We start from the raw sequence: 23,309 nt of genomic DNA on the forward strand, positions 1-23,309 counted from the left end.
TTAATCACTTTCAACACTAAAAAGTAAAAAAAAAAAAAAAAAAAAAAAAGTCCAAAGACTTAAAGAGAATGGGTGAAAGAAAGGAGAAGTTTATTCTCTGGAAAAATACTATTTATGACTAGAAAAAGCCTTAAGTGGGCAAGGGGACAGTGGTTTCTAGATATTACTCATCCAAGAGTCTGGGTTCTAATGTACGCTGGCCCGTTCACCCACTGCCACCCTCCGTGCCTCAGTTTACCCGCTCATCCCCCTCCCGGGCTCCTATCCGCTCTGTGGGAGCACTGATAATAATGTTAAATATGCTTTGTGTTTGGTAGAGCTTCTCTAGGGATCCTAAAGCACTTTCCAGATTAATTTTTTAATTTATGCATTAATAATCCGCACAGCATTCTCCCTCCTCCTCAATTAGGGTAATACTATCCATCTCTTTTGAGATAGGCAGGGGGTGCTGAGTGATGGACAGAAAGCAGACACTTAAACAAGGAAACTGCAGCATAAAGGCATAATTAAAGCTTCGAAACCAAATCGACCAAGGGGTTTTAAAGAGACACCACAGGGGAAGTGACCACACAAGCAAACTTAGGTTGCTTCCACCCGGGAGCATTCATCTTTCTGTAATTAAACGTAGTGTTGGAAAAATATTTTTCTGGAGTTCCCAAAGAAAGCTGAATTACGATAAGTTGAATGTTCTTGGGGATTGTGCTGGCTGAACCTACATATTCCATCTCTAGTCCCCTGAAGTGGGTGCGACATAAATCAGGGGACGCCAGCTCTTCTCCCAAGCTCCTCAGTGAATTCTGGTTTGTTCCCTAATCAGACTTCTCTGGGTTTCGTAACACAGATTGTTTCCTTCCCGAGAATTGCCTGTCTCCAAGGCAGTATACGATTTCTCAGGGAACGTGAGACAAAGCCCGTGGAAACACTTACTGTTTCACAAACATTCTGGTTTCCTTTTGTCCCTTCAAGAAAATAACTCAACCGATGTTTAGCAAAGTATGTTAGGTCATGTGAATTCCCCAAGATAAATTTTATGTATGACTGTCAGAGGAGACTTTTGAAACTAAAGTCTCAGGAATTGAGTTCAATAGGGGACTTAAAATCTGGCTTTTGAATCGTCAGCACTATTTCTTCACAAAGTCTAAAATTTGTCTCCTATCGACAGCATCATAGACACAAAGAAGAGAATATAGATCTATTTTCCTATTGATTGGATCCTCCCTGACTAGAACATAAGCCTCATGAGGATGTGAACTTTGTCTTTCTTGTTTTTACTGCTATGTTTCCAGTTTTAACAGTGCCTCAGAACTAGGAGACATTCAACAAACGCTTGAGGAACATTGAATGAATAAATACCGTGATGTTATTCACCACCGCTAATAATTAGGTTGAAGATGCAATAAAGTCCCTTACAAGTCCACCAAAAAGATACCATCAATATCACCCCACTGAAAAAATCTTTTTACTAAAGAAAAAAAAAAATTCTTTTTTTTTTTTTTTTTTACTTTGCCCCCACAGACTTCCTGGTATCCTCATTAACCATTCACAAAAATATACTGCCCAATTCTTCTGACCAAGAAACTCACCAGGTCCCTAAATCAATGCAGTTAATTGTACAAAACAAAACAGCAACAAGATCATCTTTCAAAATAACAGGCTGGGGAGAAAAAAGGCTAAAATAAACACGTTATCCTTCGACTACCTTCGGTTTTGTGGGTTGATTGATTTATTTATTTTTCAGTAATTTATTTTTTAAATAAACTTTCCCTGGCTCTCTTCCCAGGATGTAAATCTTGTGCCAACTGGGCCCCATTAAAGACTGGATCCCATCCTGACCATCTGGGAGCTGGAGAAGCTCTGGTGAGTTCCTGAGGGCCAGCGTATTCCAGACGGAGAGGACTGGACACCAGGAACGCCAGCCCCTGCGGTTTGAAACTGCACAATGAGCTCTTTCTTGAGCCTTGTTTTTCTACATCCAGTCAAGAACGAACACCATGCCCTACTCAGGCCTGGCTCAGGGTCCTGGGCTGCTGCTTTGTTTGTTCGAAAATTAAAATATAAAAGAAAAAGGAAGCCCAGATGCATTTTTGGAAGGGGCCGAATGTTTGTTATCAAAGTTGTCAGTCTGCAGGGCAGAATCTCTGCCTGCAAAGATTAGGAATTAGGAAAGAAAAATATAAGGACCAAAAGGTGGGGCAGCAGCAGATAAATTCACCTTCCACCAAAAAAGTCTTTTAGGGGCTTTCCGAGCTCTAAGAATAAGGCATCGAAGCTGTAAGATACTCAACAGTGACTCGTTCTAACATTCTTTGGTGCTGAAGTTCTTATTTGCATCCTATCTACAGTGACACTTGGGCATCTATTCAGTAATTCCTGATTTAACACGTCGCTTCAGGAAGTGAGTGAAGCCAGCCCCCTTTTAATACGGTGCCACCACGGCTGCTCTCTCTGAAGTCTTTGGAGGATGCATTACACACATCACTCTGTTTCAGACAGAAGATAGTATAATTGCCATCGCCTCCTTGATTACTGAGGACCACTGTCATTACGAGCAGTCATTATCGTGCAGCACAGTAATCTAGTTCTGTGTCGGCTTTTTAGGTTTTCCTTTCCTGCCCTGACATTAAGCTGTCACTTCTGCTGTCACTGAGCCTGCTTCTAACAACCCGCCTCCAGTTTGCTCCTTCTGATCCGCTGTGACGTGGGAAAAGAGGTAACATAGTGTGTTAAAACCCACTGCTCTGGTTACCCCAAAGGCTGGGATTTTATACGTTTACTTTTTTTTTTTTTTTTTTTTTTTTGCTTACTTCAAGTTTCATGCTGAATTTTAGAGAGTTGAGATGACCATAACACTCTTCTCTGGATAAATGACGTTTTACTGCATTCTTTTTAGACAGTTAAAAGATGGCTCTGGAGTTAGATGGATTCTGGTTCAAGTCCAAGCTTTGCAAGGTACCAGCTGTGGGACCTCTGGAAAGTCGCTCAACTTCTCTGGCCATCAGTTTCATTGCCTAGGAAGGGAGGTGGGGGAGGCGGAGGGGGCTAACTATCTCACCAGTGTTATTATGAGGATTAATTGACTTCATGCCTGTAATGAGTTTAGGAGGAGGCCTCACTCTTATCAATCACTTAAAAAGTTTTAGTTTTATTACGACTTAATCCTCACCATAACCAGCAGATTTACACTAAAGTATTTATGTGCATCCTTATTGCACCATAAATATATCTAAATATAAACTATCTAATCACACACGCATTAACAAAAATGAAACTGCAATCTGTCTGTCTGGTACTGACACTTGGAAGCTGCATTGAATATAACAGCTGCTAATAAGGAGCATTTGTTTGAATGAATGAATGAAAGAAAGGCAAAGTAGTGTCGTTCTATACTATTCTGTATAAATGAATGTCTCTGACACCCAAGGCTCTGTGCTAGACACTGTATTGCGCTGAATTATGAATCCTGCCTTCAAAGGAGAGCGCATCCCCTTAAGAAAACAATAATTAAAGATAGAAAGTTACAAGGAACAGAATACAGCACAGATAAGGCCATTAAGAATTTAAAAAGAAGAGAAAATATTCCATATCTGGAGCTATGAGGGAAGATTTCCCAGACAAAACTAGTTTCTACTGGATCTTAGAGGGTGGAAGGATTTGGGCACAAAAAGGAGGGAAAAGCATTGTGGCAGGAGGAACAGCATAAGCCAGACAAGAGGGCAGAGGTGAGAAATCACTAAGGGGAATAAAGAGCAGCTACCAACTCCGTGCGACAGGAGCATCAGTTAAGATGAACGGTGGGCAGGGATGTTGAAAGGTCAGAGTCTTCCACAGGTGTGCCTGGACCCCAAACTACGGGGCTGAGGCTTTAAGAAAGAGGAAGCCAGTAAGACTGCATAAGGAGGAAGGCTTTTTAGCTCAGACCATCAGGGAGCCATTGCAGCAATCGGCACTGAGCACATGCACAAAGTGAACACAACTCTATGTAAACACTGATTTTCTTTGTAGCAGTCACGTGACTGCAGCCAGGTGCGAATCCTGTCTGTGCTTCATGTTAAAATTAGGAACGAATCGCACATCTGTGGTTGCCATTTTCCAGTGAGAGGCACACACACGTCCCTCCTGCATGCACTGGAGACAACTGAAAAACGTCGTTTCTAACTATCCCATAAATACCAACATACAGGATAGATTCCAAGTGTCTCAGTCTTTTAAAATAGCAATACAGATTAAAGCATTTTTTAAGAATCATGTGAGCATGGTTATAACTATGTAACTATATTAAAAAGGCCATTAGGCTATTTTTAATCTGTTTTTAAATATGCTGGCTCATTTAGAAACCATTCTCCATAAGATAACTTAGACTCGAAAGGTATTCTTCAAAGTCCTATTCAAAGCTTGATGCAAAGGATTTAAACTGCTCTATTTATTGTTTACAAAGGAAGTTTAAAATACGGCATTAGGCATATTCCTCCTAATAACAGATGATCAGTAATTACAGGTTGACTACAGACCTCGCAGCTGGTATATTTAGGAAAAAGTCGGCGACTACGAATTATTTTAAACCCCAGCATTTAATCAACTTTGAATTAAACTTATACTGTAAGTCTCAATATACGTAAAATAAATAACACAGCTATTTACATTGTACCACATTTATATTATAAAATTTTGAAAGAGGTAATATTTGAGACAAAGCCTTTCTCCACCTTTCTTCATTTTCTTTTTGATTTTAGTGGAATTGTGTCTCCTATAAATGCGTTATACCTACTAGTCACGAGAATTGTGATGCCACTGTGTACAGACCTGGAGAGGGTTTGGTAAATGTAGGGCAATATGTTAAACGGCTAAGGAAGTATCACGGGAAATCCTGGGTACAAATGAAAGCTGAACAAAGAGCAAGATCGGGGCCAGGAGAATCGGGCCAGAATCCCAGCCCTAAGCAGCTAACGTGCTCCCGGGACCAGTCACCGCACGGGCAGGCTCTGGAACCTCTTCTTCCTCACTTTCAAAATAAAAAAGCTGCACTCAATGACGGGAAAGGTTCCTCAAAGCTCTCATGATTTTGTGACTCTGCACGTGGTTCCGCAGCCAAGGGCAGACGTAAGGCCCGGGAAACTTGCACGGGGAATGTATGTATGAGTGGCAGTTCACCTTTTGATGGCACAGAGGAGCAAATGCTAGTTTCTTTTGTTTGTTTTTAAATTTACAATCCTTTCTCTGAGCTATACGGACAAATGAGAATGGAAAGTAGATATGGAAAGGAAGAAGGAAAGAGACCAAGAAATGCATTTACAACCTTGTTTTCCAACTTTCGGATTCAAGCAGCCAAATTGCTTCTCAGCCCCACAAACTGCCATTTACCTAATTACGGTCACCCACCAGTCTCCGTGGCTTCTTTTGCCTTCTCCCTGTCTCTGGAAATGCAGGTAAAGAAAACACTCCTCCAGATGAAAAAGACAACGTCTGCCCCTGGGTGAGGCTAACTGGTTCACACAGGGGTGTAACTCTGGCTTCTCGCATCTTCCCATCTAAGGGGTCCTGGCAATCTTTTAAATACAGCTGTGCCACAGAATCACATGCCATCCAATGCCAAGTGTGCACGGACTAAAACCAGATGCAAAATATGAGAGAAATTCTGTTCAGAGCCTTGCAGCATTAAAGAATGAATGGCTCCAAACATTCCTGGTCTGAGCTGAAGAATACTTTGCTAATATTTCAGACAATTTTCTCACATCTACCCCAGCCCCATCACTTTATGATTGGATTTCATGACTTTACTTCATTAACATGAAATCTAAGTGACTTCCACCACTGTCAATATATCTTCCTGTAAGGTGATCCCTAAAGAAAAAAAAAAGGTTCTGTGGTCACAGGAGTTTGGGACAGGCTGCATGCTATATCTTAGATCGTCAAAGTGCACAAAGTCCCTCAAAAGCTCTTGAACAAGGACTAGTTAAATTTATTTCACTTAATATTTCCCAGATTTGCTGGGGGACCTCCTTCCCCCATCTCCCAAAGAAATGGTGTACACCATAGAACTATCTGGAAGATGGATTAGAGCAACATTGTGGTGTAAGCCTCAGATTTATATCAGATACCAGAATCTGAAGCGTAGACAGTAACAATATTGACTGAAAACATATCAATAGGGAGGTCCAGTTTAGGGGCTAATCAAATTGTTTTGATGAAGTTCAAAGAACCCTTTTGCAAATAATCATGGTATTTGTATATTGCAAGCACATTCTAAAAGCGAAGAAAAAGAGTGGAAGAAGGTATTTCCCACCATTCTCACTCCCACTCTTCTTACTCTTAGGGGCGATCCTTAAGGGAGAGATCTCCAGATAAAAGGAATTACTAGAATTGTTGCTGGTTTCAAAGAGGCTTTAGCCTAACACCCTCATTTTTAGATGCAGAGATGGAGCTCCAGTGACCAACAATGACTGTAATGTAAGGGAAGGACTGTAATTACTATCTGGGTCCCCTGACGGCCTCCCAGTCCACTGCTACGCCATGAAATCTAAATCCATGCTTGGATGGGTGTCTTCAGTTCCCGTCGCCCTCTGCTCCTTGCCAATCCCATCACTGGACATTTTGGAAGGCAGCTTAAATACCTTAAGTGGTATAAATTCTCTCGGATATTTCAGTAAGTAAACAAAAGGATTGGGAGAGTCGAAAATGTGCAGCACAGAGAGCCACTGGGCTATGAGCAATTTGATTGGTTATTCGAACAGTCTGCTTCTGACTACAGTATTCTCTCTGCCTTCTAGAACCCTGCCTGGAATCTGAAATTACACATTTAACTCTAGACTCCACCAATATATTACATAACTCTCTAATGTGCTACATGAGAGCAAGCTGTCTTTCCAAATAAACACCAGATCCCCTTAGGCCTCACTCTGATCACCCATGGTACCTATCCCAGTGCTAAACAGCTGCAGACAAGCCAACCAGTACCCACCATTTAGAAGTTACAGGAATTCAGAGGGAGGTGGTAAACTCACAATTAGCTCTACAAACCAGTAACAGGAACCCCCCCCTCCTCCAAATCACATGTCGGAAGAAAAGCAAAAACAGCCAAGCGCATCTCTATTTGAGGAAAAACTCAACCCACGTTGAACACAAGCACACATCAACCCTGTTGGTTTTCCTGGGTTTATGTATAAAACACGACCAAGAATTTTTTTAAGTCTTCTGGGGCGAGGTCTGATAAGGAACACAAGACTATCAGTAAAATAATTTGCTTTGTAAGAGGAGAGAGAGGAGAAAGGGGAAGAAACAATAAGGAAGGCTAACAAAGATGGCGAACCAAATTCACAAGAACGCCCTGTGGCTCCCCCCAAACTTGGGAGCCCGCAGGAGGCAGCTGAGTTAGCAGCAGTTGAATGCCACCTTTCTTCTCTTTCTTCTCCCCAGCCCTCAGGGGGCCATCTGAGAGCCAAACTGAACTACTCATTTGCAAAAGACTGGGCTGGGAAGAGCACAGACGAGGGTAAATGAAGCCAGCCCTATTTTCTCTGGCTCTTTTTAAAAATTCTTTAGCTAAAAAAAGACTCCAAATAATAGCGTCAGCTGCTAATCTAAAATGTTATCTGCTTGTCCTGGCCCACCAGCCTGCTTCCTGAGTGCCCTGGGCTACAGAGTGAGGATGCAGAGAAGAGATAAAAGGTCTACTTGGAATGAGAAGTACTAGACCTCAGAGGTGGCAGAACCTCAAGAGAAAATGTGGCCAGGGACAAGGCTTTGGATAGACTGGGGTCCCACTCCAGAGGGGAGGCCCAAACACGTTGACTGTCTGAAATATACAGTAACTGTCACTTACGCAGAAAAAGGAAGAGGTTGTCATCTGCCTCTAACACAAATGGTAGATGTAGCCTTCCCCTTCGTGAGGATAATTTCTTCCTAGAAGTCAACGGATCCACCCACAAACGTACACAACTGGAAGGTGAAGGCACTGCTCTTACTTCTGATTCTCTGCACAACAAGTCCACCTCACCCTGGAGGGTGTTAGTAACTGTGAAGATACCCTCCCATTCAAGGCATCAGCAGCCATGGTGATCATTACAGCTTGGTCTGATACGGTAAAACCCTCGGGTACAAATTTTGGCCCAGGCTAACTCGTGGATGGTTAAGAAGGTGAGCCCTGGAGTTGGACTGTCTGGGTTCAAATCCCATCCCCGCCACTGGATAACTGAGCAGCTTGTCCAGCTTCCCCAAGCCTCAGTTTCCTCATCAGTAAAATGAGAACAACATGGCATACAGCTGTCACCAGGCTCACGTGAGGGCCATCCTGAGCATTTAGCATAGCACCCGACAGGAACTAAGTGCTCGGGAAATGTTAGCTGATACGAGTCAGCCTCTATGTTCATAAATATCCTCTCTTTGTATTCACAGTTATGAAGTTCTGATCCTATCCAGCGGAAGCCTGGAGAAATGGCCCCAAATTTGGTTGACGCTTTTTGCCCCTAAGGCACTTAAGTAATTCTGATCAAAAAGAACAGCCGCAGTTACTACGCACTGTTGCCCTTTGACTATGATCCAACTAGATCATGACGCGTGTCTTTTTTTCCTCTCTTCTTTCTGTCTTTCTTCCCTCTCAGGATTCCACCCAGTTGCTCTCTCATTGACTGGGGCTTGTATTTCCCTTGTTAAAACATACATCGTGGTTCAGATCCCACCTCCTGCACAGTCTGTGTGGTGCTGGGTGAGTGTCTTAATGTCTCAACCCTCGGTTTCCTTATATGAATCTGACACAGGGCTATCGCAAAGAATAAATAAAATAACACCCACAAGGTGCCTACACGTGATAAACCCTTAGTAAATGCGAGCTAGTTCTCAATTTCTTTGGAGCAGGACCAGATTCTCTCCCTGCAATTAAAAAAAAAAAAAAAAAAAAAAGGCACTGACACCGTATCTGTCAAATTTATAAATAGTTGAGAATATTTACAAAAAGTTCATCTCCGCAAGGCTCATTTTTCTAAATGTCAGGATCATCATGAGGATAACAGCCCAAATGAAAGTCTCCATGCAGACACCCAACTGCTCGTGCCGCAGGGGATTGATTTATTTTCAAAGAATATCTGTGAAAACACGTGGGGAAACTCTGTAGCAGGCTTCCAGCAGGAGAGGGTCATGGTTGGTTTCTGACAGACACACGGATGAGAGCAGTTTGGAGGAGGAGGTGGGCAGACAAGGAGCATGTGGCCCCCGCCCTCAGCTTCTAGCTGGACGCCCCCAGATCCATGCTGAGGGGCTTCTGGGACATGTGAGGCAGGGGCAGTGAGGGGGCAGACGAGGGAGGAGGATGAAGGATCGCCTCAATGGATTTTCCTTTTCATGATTTGCATTGATTTTGTTACATGGAAACAGATCCTTTAACGCAACGTAGGTACATCTAAGTGAGAATTTAACCTCCCTTACCTGTTCCCCAAAGAGGGCAAGAAAGTGGGGGAACCAAGAGGAAACTGGGGGACCTTGACTAGGAACAAGGTGGAGGGGCAAAGCAATGACTTCCTGAAGTGCTGCAGCCCTCATCCACGTCCAGTGTCGCGCGTGTGCCTGGGCTAGGACGGAGCAAGGTTGTCAAGGAAGCGTCACACTAACCCAGCTTGCGCTCAGGGGTCAACAATACGGACAGTTTTGAGCCCCACTTCTCTGCCCTCACTTTGACTGCTATGATCTGCAGGAAGGAGTTCATATTCTATTTATTCTTCCCCTCTCTGAGAGTCCAGGACATGAAACAGAACGAGAGACAGGAAGGGATGAAGACACAGCCCAGGAGACCTGGGAAAAGCTGTCCCGGTGAGCACTGCTGTATCCAGCAGCCATGAAGACACCGGGTCGGAAGCAAAACATGTCATGTACATGATGCTTCTAATTTTATAACCCAATGGTTCCAGCAAAGAACACGGTGCAAACAACAAGTTTATACTGTATAGCACAGGGAACTATATTCAATATCTTGTAGTAGCTCATGATGAAAAAGAATATGAAAACGAATATATGTATGTTCCTGTGTGACTGAAGCACTGTGCTGTACACCAGAAATTGACACAACATTGTAAACTGACTATACTTCAATAATAATAATAAAAAAAGGATGGGGTGCAGTTGCCTGGGGCATTTCAGTCCACTCTTCATGCCTGGGATATTCCAACTTGGACAACACTTGGTGTGGTGGACCGAAAAGCCCATCTCTGATTCAGCTTCACGGGAGCTTTGATTCTCGGGCCAAGCGCATGCCTCTAGCTGGCCGTGCGGGACATCCAAAGGCCGCGGCAGGGTGTGCTGGCCAGGGGCTGGCCGGAGCGGGCTACTGGCAGGGAGATGTGCGCACAGAAGGCTTAAAAAGAAGGGCAGGCTCTGCTTTGGAAAGATAAACATACTCAACTATCACAGTCTTAACTTTCTGCTTATCTCTATGGCCCTGCTGAAGAGCGAGCCCAGTGGAAATATCTGGATGGGCTGAACAGCGGAGTCAAGGGAGGACAACGAGAAATGGAACCAGAAAATTGGAGTTCTAGCTCCAGTGGTGCTACCGACTTCTTTCTGTGGCCACACACACGTCACTCACATGCCCTAGGCTCTGGGTGGCTGCTTTCAGGTTATGTAACAATGTATCGCTAAGCCTTGGTGTCCTTATTAAGAAAGATGCACACTAAGAGTATCTCCCTCGCGGTGTAGAGGGAAGACTAAAATGTTCCACGTCAAGATCTCAGCTCAGTACTTAGCATCTAGTCAGTCTCAGGGAAGTGTCGCGATTCTGTGACCACGTGTAAGGTGTGCGGGATGAATGAACTCAATGGTACCTCGCAGCCCTAACATTGTTTTTGCTCTAAACGTCAGGGAGGTGAAGGAAGCGGGGGCTCTGGGCATGCTGGCTGAGAAATCGAGGCTCAGAATTTAGAAACCAAAGGCAAGTTTGCCACGGCTTGTATACAAGTGTGACGTTCATGTTTTCTGCTCCTGAGCTCACGTTGATTATTGCCAAACAAGTCAACTGGCAGGTTACGACCATGATCCCAGTGCCTGGAAAGCACTGCACACGTAGAACACTGTCATTTTCAGATGGTTGCCGTCTCACACGGAGATGCCTGGGAGCCATAAGTTCCTAGGGCTGGGAAAAGCTCTGGGTTCTCCTCAGTTCTCCCGGCAAGTCACTCACTCTCTGATGACGAGCCATCAAAAAAGTCAAGAACCACCTACACCTGGATTATTACTATCATGGGAATGGTGTTCCTTGAAGATGGGTCTACAAATGACTCCATCTACAAATATTCACAACTTCCTACTTTGTTAAAGCCCTAACAGGGCTTTGCCTATATATTTGCGACTCTGGATCTGCTTTCCAATTCCCAGTACATACTAGGACCTCCACCCCGTGGCTAGCCCATGAGAACAAATGACAAAGCAGAAGCTCTCCTGGTGCTTATGGGCCAGTGGTTGGAAGCCATTCCAGTAGGCAGTGATGCCTCTTGGTAGACCCAACCCATCTTTCCTGGTCTCCAGAGTTCTGTAAGACTGGAGCTGGCCCACCCAGAATGGCACCACTAAATTCTACACACTCTATTAGAAATTCAAGTGTACACAGTATCCCCAACGAGACCAAGCTATTAGATATTAATGTTCAGACAACACCTACCTCACTCCAGACCAGCATGGTACCGAATATGACCTGTAACCCATCAAAGAAATTGTCCCCTATGATGATCACAGTCGCACCTCCCGTCGTCCATCCTTCACTCGGGCTGATGGCTTTGATACAGGGAGTAGCTGCTTTTCAACACACATGAAAAAGAGAAGGAGTCTGCCGTTAGAACCAAACTTTAATGATGGGAGACTTGAGAAAAAGAAAAAAAAAATCTTTTATCTTTTCACTAACAGGAAGTCCCTCAAGACCTTAGCATTTCCTAGTCGCATTAGGACCTGAACCCTCAGGGTGCAATTTCAGTTTGTAAAAGCATTGTTTTCATTGTTTCTGTTAAAGACACATATATTTTACCCAAATCTTTTTCAAACCTGAAAATCTTATGAAATAAAACATGGAGGGAAAATTTAATTTATGAAATGCCGAAGATTAAAAAAAAAAAAAAGAAAAAGATGGGTGGCTTTTTAGAACTCACTGGAAACCTTCCAGTGGAATTGGTTCATAATTAAATGTATTTCCTGAAAAGAAAACTTGCAGATTTTTAGATAAACATTGCTGTCCAGTGGGAAGGGAAGAAAAAGAGAAGGCTGGAGCAGAACATCATTTTAATTCCATGCCTTCTGTCGGTAACACTAACAGAGCAACATTCCTGTTTAAAGATCATTAAGATTTTTTTCAATAAATGTCATGGATCCCATTTGATAGATGCAAAGTATGCAGGTCACTCAGGGTGAATTATGTAACCCAAACACTGAGTCAGGGCTGAACCACAGAAAGTCCCATGACCTTTGATTTGTCGTCATTCCCAGGCATCAAACCCAAGAAGTGGCTTTTCCAAAACTTCCTATCTCTTTTCTTTCCATTATAAATGGCCCTGGGAGATGGGAAATGCTTTGCAAATCCTCTGATTCCAAACAGACGGGAGGTGGTTTTGCCTGATGAGCAAGGCATGCTTTCAACCGAATTGCTGGGCATACATGTAATTGTAGGGTTTGAAATCTCTCAGAGAGGACTCTGGTGCCACCGAGGATTTTCAGCTCAACAGTGCCCAGTGCTGGTGTTCCCATGATCGCTTTTACAAACAGGAACCGTGCAAAATTCTAAAGCAAAGGAGACACTGCGTAAGGAGAGAAAAGGAGACCCTCCTTGTTTACGAAGTAAAAGTTTATAAAGTACCCCAGACTGGCTTTCCAAGTATGGAAGCCAATGAGAGCACCAGTTAATTTTAACAGGGAAAAAAAAAAAAACAAAAACCTGGCAAAAAAATGACTGGACTTTGTCAAACTTGGCAAAATGTCACACTTTAACTTTTGCAAGAAGAAAGGAAAACCTGAAGCCCAGCCCTGTGGGACCATCGCTCACGTGCCACCACACAAACAAGGAGAATGGTTTGACTTTGATTCAAATTAATCTCATAAAATTGCACGGAGAAATTTGGAAATATCCAAACTAAACACTTCATGTTGGCTGAACTCATAGCAATGCATTTACAACCCAAACTGGGCAGTTCAGAGGCCTTTTCTCGCCTCCACTTTCTCCCCCAAACAAAATGATTAATCAAGAAAATGTAAATGATTCATAACTTGAAAATTCTTGTCCAATGTTTAACTCACATAAAAGTTGTGATCAATGTTCCACAGGATAGGGCTTTTCCTTAGACTTTTTTCTTTAAAAATAACCACGTTTAAACGCAGATTGAATACTCCCAAACCAATGGTAGAATATGATTCCAAGCAATTTATAAGAAAAATAAACTACATTTAACAACGATGTAAAATTCTTAAAATATAAGCAGTTTGTAAACATTCTAGTTAATGTCTCAAAAATCTTAATTCGTAATTTCTAGCTCCATGTAAGCATTTAATTGCTAGAGTGGAATAGAAAAGGTGTTACTTTATTCCTGGACACTTCTGAGAAGACGAAGACATTGGTTTAACTGAACTGGTCTCGAAAGAGTCTTGCCTGATGGCAAAGCATGGAATCCAATTGTATCATTAAATGCTGACCCTGCGATTACCGTCATAAACCAGAAAATCATCTTGGTGCTTACTATCTATATTCACTTTGGGATTTCCTTCAATTTTTTTTTACTTTTTTTTTTTAATCACACAAGCATGTTTCTTTAGATAAGTGTGGGCTCTTCCAGGCTTTCTCATCATTGCACAAAAGGAGGCAAGGGCGTGTTGGTGTATCTTTGAGAGACTCTCATACAATAAACCGGTTATAACAGCATGACTGAGAACGGCTGATTTGAGATTTGACTCCAGCTCTCTTTTTTCCATTTGCTATTGGTAGGATACAGAAGGCCTGTAAGTACGCTTACATGTGTGTGTACGCTTTCAAACATTTCCTAAGGAAAGTGATAATGTTTCCAACCATCCAGAAACAAAGTTACATGCCAACTAGTCAGAGGTAAATGAGCATCAAGGAGCCAGAGAGAAGCTGGTGAGGAAACAGTATTTGACACTATCTTCTTAGATCTGTTGGAGAGGGAAAAAAGCCTTGAAGGAAGTGCTCCAGGAAAAGCGTGGCACCCTCCCTCTGTGCTCAACACAGTCCAGCACTCTTGCTTAGGGAAGAGTTGCTACTCCTAAAGCAAGTCAGGCAGGCCTTTCTAAGTGGAGACCTCCAAAGGTCCCAAAGATGCTGCTCGGCTCTGGTGCCACAGCAGTCTGGAGAGGAAGCTCTGTGCTCCTCCCCTGCCGGGAATACTGGAAAACACGTGAAGGGCTCCTGGGCTGTCCCACTGACAGAGAGGGCTGGGGAAGCGCTGCTGCAGGCATTTAGGACCTGGACGTCGAGGATGCTAAGTGTCCCATAACGCTTGAGATGGTCCCCCGTAATGAAGAACCCTAAAATGTCAATAGTGCAAGGTAGAAAACACTACGGCTAGCTAGACGGATGAGGCCCAAGAGCCGTTGTTAAGAACTCACAGGTCCATACAGGTGAAGGCAAGACACAGGGACAAATACAACAGCTCAGGGTCTCCAAACAAGCCTGAGACGGATGGCCGCTGACACCCTGAACTGGGGAAGTGCCAGCTACTGGTGTCCCCGCACAGAGGCAGGCCCACTGTGATCCGGTCTTCTCATCTTTCTAAAGAAGCCAGGAGCCCAGATTTTTATGTGAAATTTCTCAATCTTTAAACGCTGGCAACGAATTCAATTTTTTAAATGCGTAGACTAAACAAACTGTTGATAGACTTCAATTTAACTCACACTACCATCTTACACTTTTACCCTCGTCACAAACAAACTTGCCAGACGAAAAGCAGCCCAGGAAATACTTGCAAATGTGCCTAAAAACTACAGGTACCCAAATGCTCACTGCAGTATTGACAGTAAAAAGTTTAAGAGTCTGGGTGTCCCCAGTTAGGGAGTGGCTAAATAAAGTATGGTGCATCCATGCTGTAGGATATTTGGAGTGTCACTTGAATGGTTGGAAGAAAAAACAAAAACTTCTATAAACTGACATGGAAAGACATCAAAATAAGTTAGTAAGTTTAAAAAAAGAAGCAATTTGTAATCTAATGGATAATGTGATCCTGTTAATTAAAAAAAATGATATATATTAGCCTGCGTGCGTGAATGTGCAGGTGTGTGTGCACAGGTGTGGTGGACAGAGGTCTGGAAGGATGAGCATCAGTCATCCCCCAGGGATCCATGAAGGAAAGCGAAGTGACTAGGACTATCTGCACAGCTTGAATTTTTTCAGTGAGCACATATGAAGGTAATAGTTTAATAGTTTTAATTAAAAAAAAAAAAGCACCACAGAGCATTTCATTCTGAGAGAGATAAAGGTTTTACTTTTTAGAGCAAATTGACGCTAATTTTTTTTTTTTTTAAAAGCCTTTATGTGCTAACAGACCTTAAGCCTCTCTTGCCCTCCTCTTTCTGGCATGTTTTATCTGAGAAAGCATGTAGAATGTCTGCAGGGGCCAGGAACTGGTTTTTTTTTTTTTTTTTTTCACTTGGGATACCCAGAGAGACGCAGGGGGAAGACAGTTTTTAATAGTCACAGTGGATGTATTCAGTGAAATCTGAGGGTGAAGATTCATGAAAGAGTTCAATCCAGCCCAGGAGTGTAATAATCAATACAATTCTGTTACTAAGAAAATACCATGGAATGGGGGAGAAAGGGTGAATTTAAATACAAAATCACTTCTACTGGCCAAATCTTCATTTAATTAATAAGAGATACTTCCTCACCAATGAATTTTCACACTCTGGTTACCCACAGGGACAGGAAGCCAGTTTCTGGTTCTAAATCTCATTAAAAATAAGAGTTTGGGTTTTTTTTTTTTTCCTTTTTTTTTTTTTTAAACCTCTCCCCCTACCCCCAACAGCCACCAAAGTAAAGGAGATTTTCCTTCCTTCAAACTATGACAATAACATGATTACACCACCACAGTTTAGCATAATGGCTCTGAAATGCTCGTGGCACATTGCAGAGTTAAAGTGGAAATTATTAGGTAGCTCTTCTTTGTTATAATAATGATCACTCCACAAATAAAAGCTCTTCTCCCAAAGGTACTGCAAGGCACAAAATGCTAATTCTGAAGATTATGTGTGCGCTTTTATTAAATATTACTATGCCCTGCCTGTTTGAGGGCTTCTCTGCTCTGATTGTTTTATGAGTACCATGTTAATGTCATTCCCATCTTGCTAGCAGCAGGCACACATTTTAGCGTTTGTATGAGAGTTGATCAAAGGCCACGTGCTGGGGGAATTGCTGAGAAAACACGGACAAGCGATAAAAATCTAACAGATTAATTGGTTTAAATTTCATTTCAGGGTGTTGAACTTTGGCTCGGGACTCTAATATTACACCGTGAGTCAGGGCCTAATTACCAGATTTCCAATTTGCTTCTGAACAATGGTTGTGATGAGGAGAAGAGAGGGAAAAAGGAGGGGAAAAAAAAAAAAAAGAAAAGAAAGAAGGAAGGAAAGAAAAGAAAGCGTTGGGCCTCCAGTACGCATTTAACAACTAACGCCCTGCGTGCAGACAACTGCACCAGGGGACGCCTGCTAGCACCCGCTCTACCTCCAGAGCATTTCTGTTTCCTTCCAACAGCCCCGGAAGGCGGAAGGAAGCACGGATGGCCTCAGCGGTTTGAAACTGTCTGATTTACGGAATCAGTGTTACGCGATTCGAGGGCCTGCTCACTCACGCTGGACATACCAGGCTCTTTATTAGCGAGGTGAATTTATAAGCTGGAATCACACCTCAGTCTCCAATGGAAATGATCTATTTCATTGACAGAAAGCGAGGGCCCGGAAAGCCATGTTTACCCCGGGGTTTATGGGTGGCCTTGGGGATAAGGGTTAATTGAACTCAGAGGTTCCTGCCCATTGAGGTGAATTAGTGGTGTGTGCAGCCATCAGCAGGGTCCTGATACTGCGTTATGCTGTGATCAATACCTCACTTGTTTGGGGGTAGCTGTAGAGATGACCCGGGCACGGCATTTATCATCTCTCATCCCCAAAATGAGGCTTTTGCGACAGTCGATGTCCCATTATGGAGGCCTCATTAGAGACGCACTCTCTGCCTCTTTTCTCTATCCCTGTATTTAAATAGCAAGGGGAAACAGCACTCAGATCAGCTGGTAAAAGGCTCATATTTGGAAGTATTCTAATCCCATTGCAAATCTCAAAATAAAATTTCACTAAAGTGGACACGAGGTTATTTTCCATTTCCATTGTGTATGGTACACAGAAAAAAACGGAAACCCTCCTTTCCAGCATTCTACTTAACCAGGACTCTCTCCTGATGAGCCCTTCTACAGAGCAGGCACCGATACTAACAGTGGAGGAGAAGATGCCAACCCTTACTGGCTTCTGAGTAAAGAGAGAAAGAAGCAATTGTGCTAAGTTGATTTGAACATTCAGGGCATCATAGCATCTGAAAACGGGCAAGAGCTCCAGCTGTTCCAATTCCACATCGACCACTCAGTGCGACCCTGAAGCAGTCACTCGCCCTTTCTAAGCAGTAGTTTCCACACGGGGACCCACCGCACAGACTCCGGGCGAAATGCAGGAAGCGCCTAGCTGCGTTTTGCTGCTTTACGTCTGTACCAGGCACGTGGGACGTGAGTTGCCACTATAATCATCACTGTTATCATCACTTCCCCATTAACCAGAGTTCCATTCTTTACTAGAATACGCCACTGTCTCACCACTTCAGATTACGGAGTGTATTGCGAAACTTCGCTGGAAACTTCCAATCCGGCGACTTGCTAACACAGCTCAGTTTTCTGAGGAGGTGGATGTGGCTTCAGGAGTTACAAAGCAGAATTTTTTTAAGGCGCTCATTTGCCTGGGATGACACTAATGTCAATCTTCTCAGAAATGAGGAATTAACTTTAATTTTATTGTCCCAGATTCTTGAGACTTCGCAGAAAATGTTGCGAAATCCATGAGATCAGCTCATTTCCATGGGACTCTTATGACCTCATAAAACAATCTCAGGCCTTCCTCCCTTGTATCTGCTTGATTTTGGTGAGGTTGTACTTGGGAGAAAGCCCATTCTGGAGACTGATGGGGACACAGAGTACCCCATGTGGACTCAGCATGCAGATATCTGCCCTTCCTGTTTAACAGAATTATTATTTTTGCTGGGCTTTTTTTTTTTTTTTTTTAAAGTGAAAAGATGAGTTTCCTGACTGCTCACAGCTCATTAGCAGCAACACCTGCATTCTTTGATCCTGAAAACTGGTGGCTGCAGGCCAGGAAGGAGGGCAAACAGAGGGTTTGGCCCTCCTGGGAAGACTGGCCCTGCAGATTTGGACCATGTACAGGAGGCAGATCTATTCTGCGTTCAGCCACCCTCCAACTTGAAGCCTTAGGAATTAGTGGCGATTTTGCCATCTGACCTTAACCCTGGCACCTAGAGGGGTTCAAGTCAGATGTAACTTTCATAAGGGGTTGATAACTTTCAGAATGCTAACCTCACCACCGGCTCCCCATCAGCTAGTAAACAAATAAAGGAACAAACTTGACAGCTTCCGATACTCAAGATGTGGCAGGCAATCTTTGTAACGCTGCTGCTCTTTTGGTTTCCAGATTTACTTCTGCCTGCCTTTATTTTCTTTAATAATTGCTTTATGCAGCTAAGCATTTTATTGTTTATTAGGGTTTTTATTTGGTTTGGTTTTGTTACGGGCCTGCCTTTATTGCCCCATCCACTAGCATATCTAGCCATCACTCGGCAGACAATCATATATTATAGATGCAAAAGGGCCTCCACTTCTCTCTCTTTCTCCCCCTGTGTGTGTGTTTGTCACTTTGAAGAGAAACGTAACCCATGATATAGATATTTACCAACACCAGATGCAATTAAGGCTATTAAATATTAGATGAAGAGATCAAGAATTTCAAGTGCTTTTTCATCCTTTATCCCCCAAAGTGACTTCATGTGGCAAGGAAGCCCTTTGCTTTGACAACATGCATGGCTCTCACAGAAAACGAATAAAGGAAGAATTCACAGTCAGTAGATGGAAACGTGGATCCACCTACACTAAGGCAGAGTTAACCCAGTGGCGATACCTAGGTGCATCTAAACTTAGCGCCTCAGCTAAGTTCCGAACTATGCCATTTGCTAAATACAGAGCAATCCCGAATTATAGCTACTTCCTGTTTATTTCTGCAGCTTTCTTATTCTGTTCTTAATCAGCTAAATTCCTCAACAATCAGGGCACACTCATCTGAACAAGGGAAGGCTAGAACTCCTGGCGCAGCAATTATAATCCAAACATACCAGGACGAGCACTTCTGGATTTCTGAGTTTGTTTATCTGCGATCCAGCACCCCGTGCAGGTTCACTACACCGGGTTATTTAACAATTTAGCAGTGAAAAATCTTGACATTTTGATGTACCTATAACTTCTAAATTGCACCTGAAAGACATGAAGGCTTTTTGATTTATTGACACAGCATTGCTTCATACTATGCAAAAATTGTTTGTTAAAAACACTCCAGGAGCTCAGAATTTTCGAACCGAAAGAGGTGAGATACTCTTGTTTTCCATCTCAAGTTTGATCTGCCAAATCCAAAATTAAAATGTACAAATATTAATCCTCAGGCAGCTAACAGTAAAAAAAAAAAAAAAAAAAAAAGAGCCATCAGTTTTTCTTTCTTTTCTGCCCTGTTCTGTGATTATCAGCCACTTTGCAAAGCAGCCCAAAAAAAAAAAAAACAAAGATCATGGAGGGAGAAGGACGAACCCCCAAAATGAATTATTCATGGATCCAATAGTGATATTTGTTGCAACAATAGTCAATTCACTTGCCTCTGATTATACAATAAGTAAATAACTCTTTTCTTCCTGACGAGGAGAACTTTCATGCACAAAATTATTTTTCTTCCAATTCTCCTTATTATCTTGTTGTAAGAAAAGTTCCAGCTATGAAAGTCAGGGGAGACAGGGAGATGAAAATAACTTCCCCAAAATGGACACCTAATACTGTGAAAGAGGAAACAATTTTCAGGTTTTGGAAAAAAAAAAAAATGTAACTGCTCCTTCTTGGAATCCTCAAGGCTTTATTTGCAAGCAATCTTCCTGGGCCTGGAAAATCATAAAGTCAAATATGAGCAAGTCTAGTGGAAAATCTGTGACGTTAATCTTGGCTGGAGTCGTATTTTTAACAGGCCTTGAATGTGTGTGCCGGATTATCCAGATGGCCATACAGGAATCGGCCTGATAGGATTAAACCTTTATGCTGAACTCTGTTCCATCTGTTCTCCAAGGTTCGCCTCTCCTTATCTGAATATGAATTTTTAGCCTCCTTGTGTCTGGGAGCCGGACTAAATTCAGCATTAAAAACAGAGTAGCGTGCAGATAATTGAACATTTTATTAGTTCATCTCAGATCATATCAGCCTGGTCTTTTTTCTAGAAAACATGTTGGCAAAGAATTTTCCTAAGAAGGCACTTAAAAGTACGCAGAATCTACATTTTTTCTTCTGTTAGAAGGCATCGTCTTCCTTCTCCTATTGAATTCTAGAACTCATTCAACTCACTGTCCTAAGAGGGGTTTACACTGATGTTTGCACGGAAAGATGGGAAAGGAAGACCTGTATCCACCCTGCAGATTCTGACTCTAAGAACAGATGACATGTAATTCCGACTGGATGAATGATCCAAGCAGAATATGTTCATGCCTGTTGTGTTCTTTTTCTCCATGACAAGAAGGTTGGTATCAGTCATCATTTGATAAAAGTAGCTACAGCAGCCGTTTCTGTCATGTTCATTAGGTTTTCCCTGTTTTTAAGGAGGCTTTTTCTGGGGAAGGGGTCTGTAATTCAGAGCTCCGCCTTCAATGAAACAGGCTGATGTCGGTTTTGCCTTTCTGTGCCTCTGTCCCCAGGAGCAGTCAAGTTACTTGTTTCTCAGCTGGAAAAGTTGGCTTGGGGCAAGTTGCAAGATAGAGATCAGTAAGTTGCCGCTGGGCCAGAGCCGGGTAGATGGTTGTGGGGTCCCCAACCCCATGACAAAGGAAAAGAGGGGTGGCTCTGACTGCGGGGCTTAGTGAAGCAAACCACGGTGCAAAGGAGTGAATCAGCCGGATGAAAGAGGGATCTTTTAGAAGTCTACTTTCGGCTGGCTTACACCAATGCGGTCAGCAGAAGTGACGGATGTCTGCTTGTGACGGCAACGCAACAGCCAGCAGCCCCGGCAGCCCCCGTGCTAACAGGAGACGGTCTTACTAGCCGTCCTAGCAGGGCTCCGCTGGCTTCCCAACGTCCCCTCAGTCACCCTAGCTCCTGGCTCTATGCCGTCACGCATGGCAGAGGCCAGCAGCTCATCAAAAACGTAGGCTTTTCCACACACAGATCTCATGATTATATTTACACAGTGCACTTAACTGAACAATCACAGAGAAATCCCCCCATTCGAGCTCAAGATGACATTATGATTATCAATATGAATGTACATATCACATCTTGTAAAACATACGTATTTGGCTCCTTAAATTCACAAGTCAGGCGATAAGGGGTGGTCCCCTTCCCGGAGGCAGGTGATCCTAACTGGCGAAGCCCATTATAAGTCACCTTGCATAAAATAAACACGCTCACACACACAGCCCTAGTGTCTGTTCTCCACATTTTATCCTAAACGAGGACACTTCACTGGATGTTCAATCCCGTGACTTAAATCTGCTCTGCCCAGTAATGGTAGCCACTGGCCATATGTGGCTACTGAAACTTAATTTTTAATTAATGAAAACTAAATAAAAGGAGAAAGTATTCTCTTGGTCATACTAGCCACATTTTAAGTGGCCAATAGCCACGTGTGACCAGTGGCTGGCACAGCGGGTATCATGGCGCGGAGGAAGAGCCTTTCTGTCATCGCAGGAAGTTCTGTGGAATGGTGCTGACCTGTGGATCAGGTGCAAATAACCGAGCCTGTAACTGACAGAGAATAATCAGAGCTACCATGTATGGGGCAGCCTCCATACGCCAGGAACTGAGCTAGGAAAAATTAGCCTGTAATTCTTCCAACAGTGATCACAGAATCAAATACTCAGAGCCAGACAGGAAGGTACGTAAACACAAGGGGTTGGGGGCAACAAAATGGGAGAGGGAAGGGAGTGTGGCCAACGACAGTGTAACCCCTTCCCAAAAGGGACACAGCTTCTCAGTTTGACCTAATTGTTGCCATTTGAGAATGTGGGTCCAGCACTACCAGCTCTTCTGAATAATTTTTTTAAATTTGGGGTGGGGGTAATTAGGTTTTTTTACTGATTTATTTTAATGAAGGTACTGGGGATGGAACCCAGGACCTCACACATGCTAAGCATGCACCCTACCACTGAGCGAAACCCTCCCCCCCCACAGCTCTTCTGAATATTAAGAGAATGTGCACATTCAGATTTTCATATACGATCTCTTCATTTCTAATTGTAAAGCAACAAATACATAGCTTCGTAAAGCACCATGAGCACCAAACCTAACTATGACTTGGAGCTGGATTCAGTTCATGATCTGATCCATCAGTGTGCAACGTCTATCAGTCCTTCGAGGGCCAAGAACAATCTGTTAGTTACTAATTTCCACAACTGCACAACTAATACTGCCATTGACTCATCAAACAAGAAAGACAAACCACAACCACTGTCATTTCTGCTTCTGACTGTTCACCCCAGAACAACACAGAAGTTCCCCAGCTAGCCTTCCTGTGCTCTGCAGAGGATTTTTTATAAACAGTTTGGGAGACGAACTCCATGCTCCTAAAGGGTTTCTACTGTCATCATACAAGATAGCATAGATAGTGACTTTTTTTAAGGAAACTGTGATTTGGATATGAGCAGCACCTTAAAATCAACCATTCCCAGCCCCTAGTAATGCACAACTCCTGCTTTGGGCTTTTCGGAATAGTAATGCTTACATTTCTCTCCACGATCGAGGCTCCTACAGCTAACGTGTTTGAGAGAACTTTTATTATTGAGAACCTTATCGTTTTGAGCCAGTTTCCTCTCCTCCCTGGCACACTGGGGGATGCTGCGCTCCAGTGTTTGTTACAGCACAGATGTTTCCGTGGTGATGGTCGGTGACATCACAAGCACCATCATCAAAACCCACCCAGACAGAGCAGCAAAGGAGAGTGGGAACACCACTTCCACTTGAACTCCACGTTGCACTGACTCATCCTCCTCAAAAATTACCCTTTGC

At 43.1% G+C, this 23,309-nt stretch overlaps 1 protein-coding gene across 13 annotated transcripts in view; it reads right to left on the bottom strand.

Annotated features, from left to right (window-relative positions):
- The window catches only part of EBF1 (EBF transcription factor 1), a 384,787-nt gene that overhangs the window by 86,334 nt on the left and 275,144 nt on the right, over positions 1-23,309 (bottom strand). For 7 of the 13 annotated variants that reach the window (XM_064484498.1, XM_064484496.1, XM_064484502.1 and 4 more), the window contains one exon: positions 11,636-11,769. In XM_064484498.1, coding sequence (XP_064340568.1) covers positions 11,636-11,769 — 134 coding nt within the window. The remainder of the gene's footprint in view (positions 1-11,635; positions 11,770-23,309) is intronic. The other 6 variants (XM_064484499.1, XM_064484497.1, XM_064484503.1 and 3 more) reach the window with 1 other exon arrangement.

Source organism: Camelus dromedarius, chromosome 3 (assembly GCF_036321535.1).
Source record: "Camelus dromedarius isolate mCamDro1 chromosome 3, mCamDro1.pat, whole genome shotgun sequence".
NCBI classification, from domain to species: Eukaryota; Metazoa; Chordata; class Mammalia; order Artiodactyla; family Camelidae; genus Camelus; species Camelus dromedarius.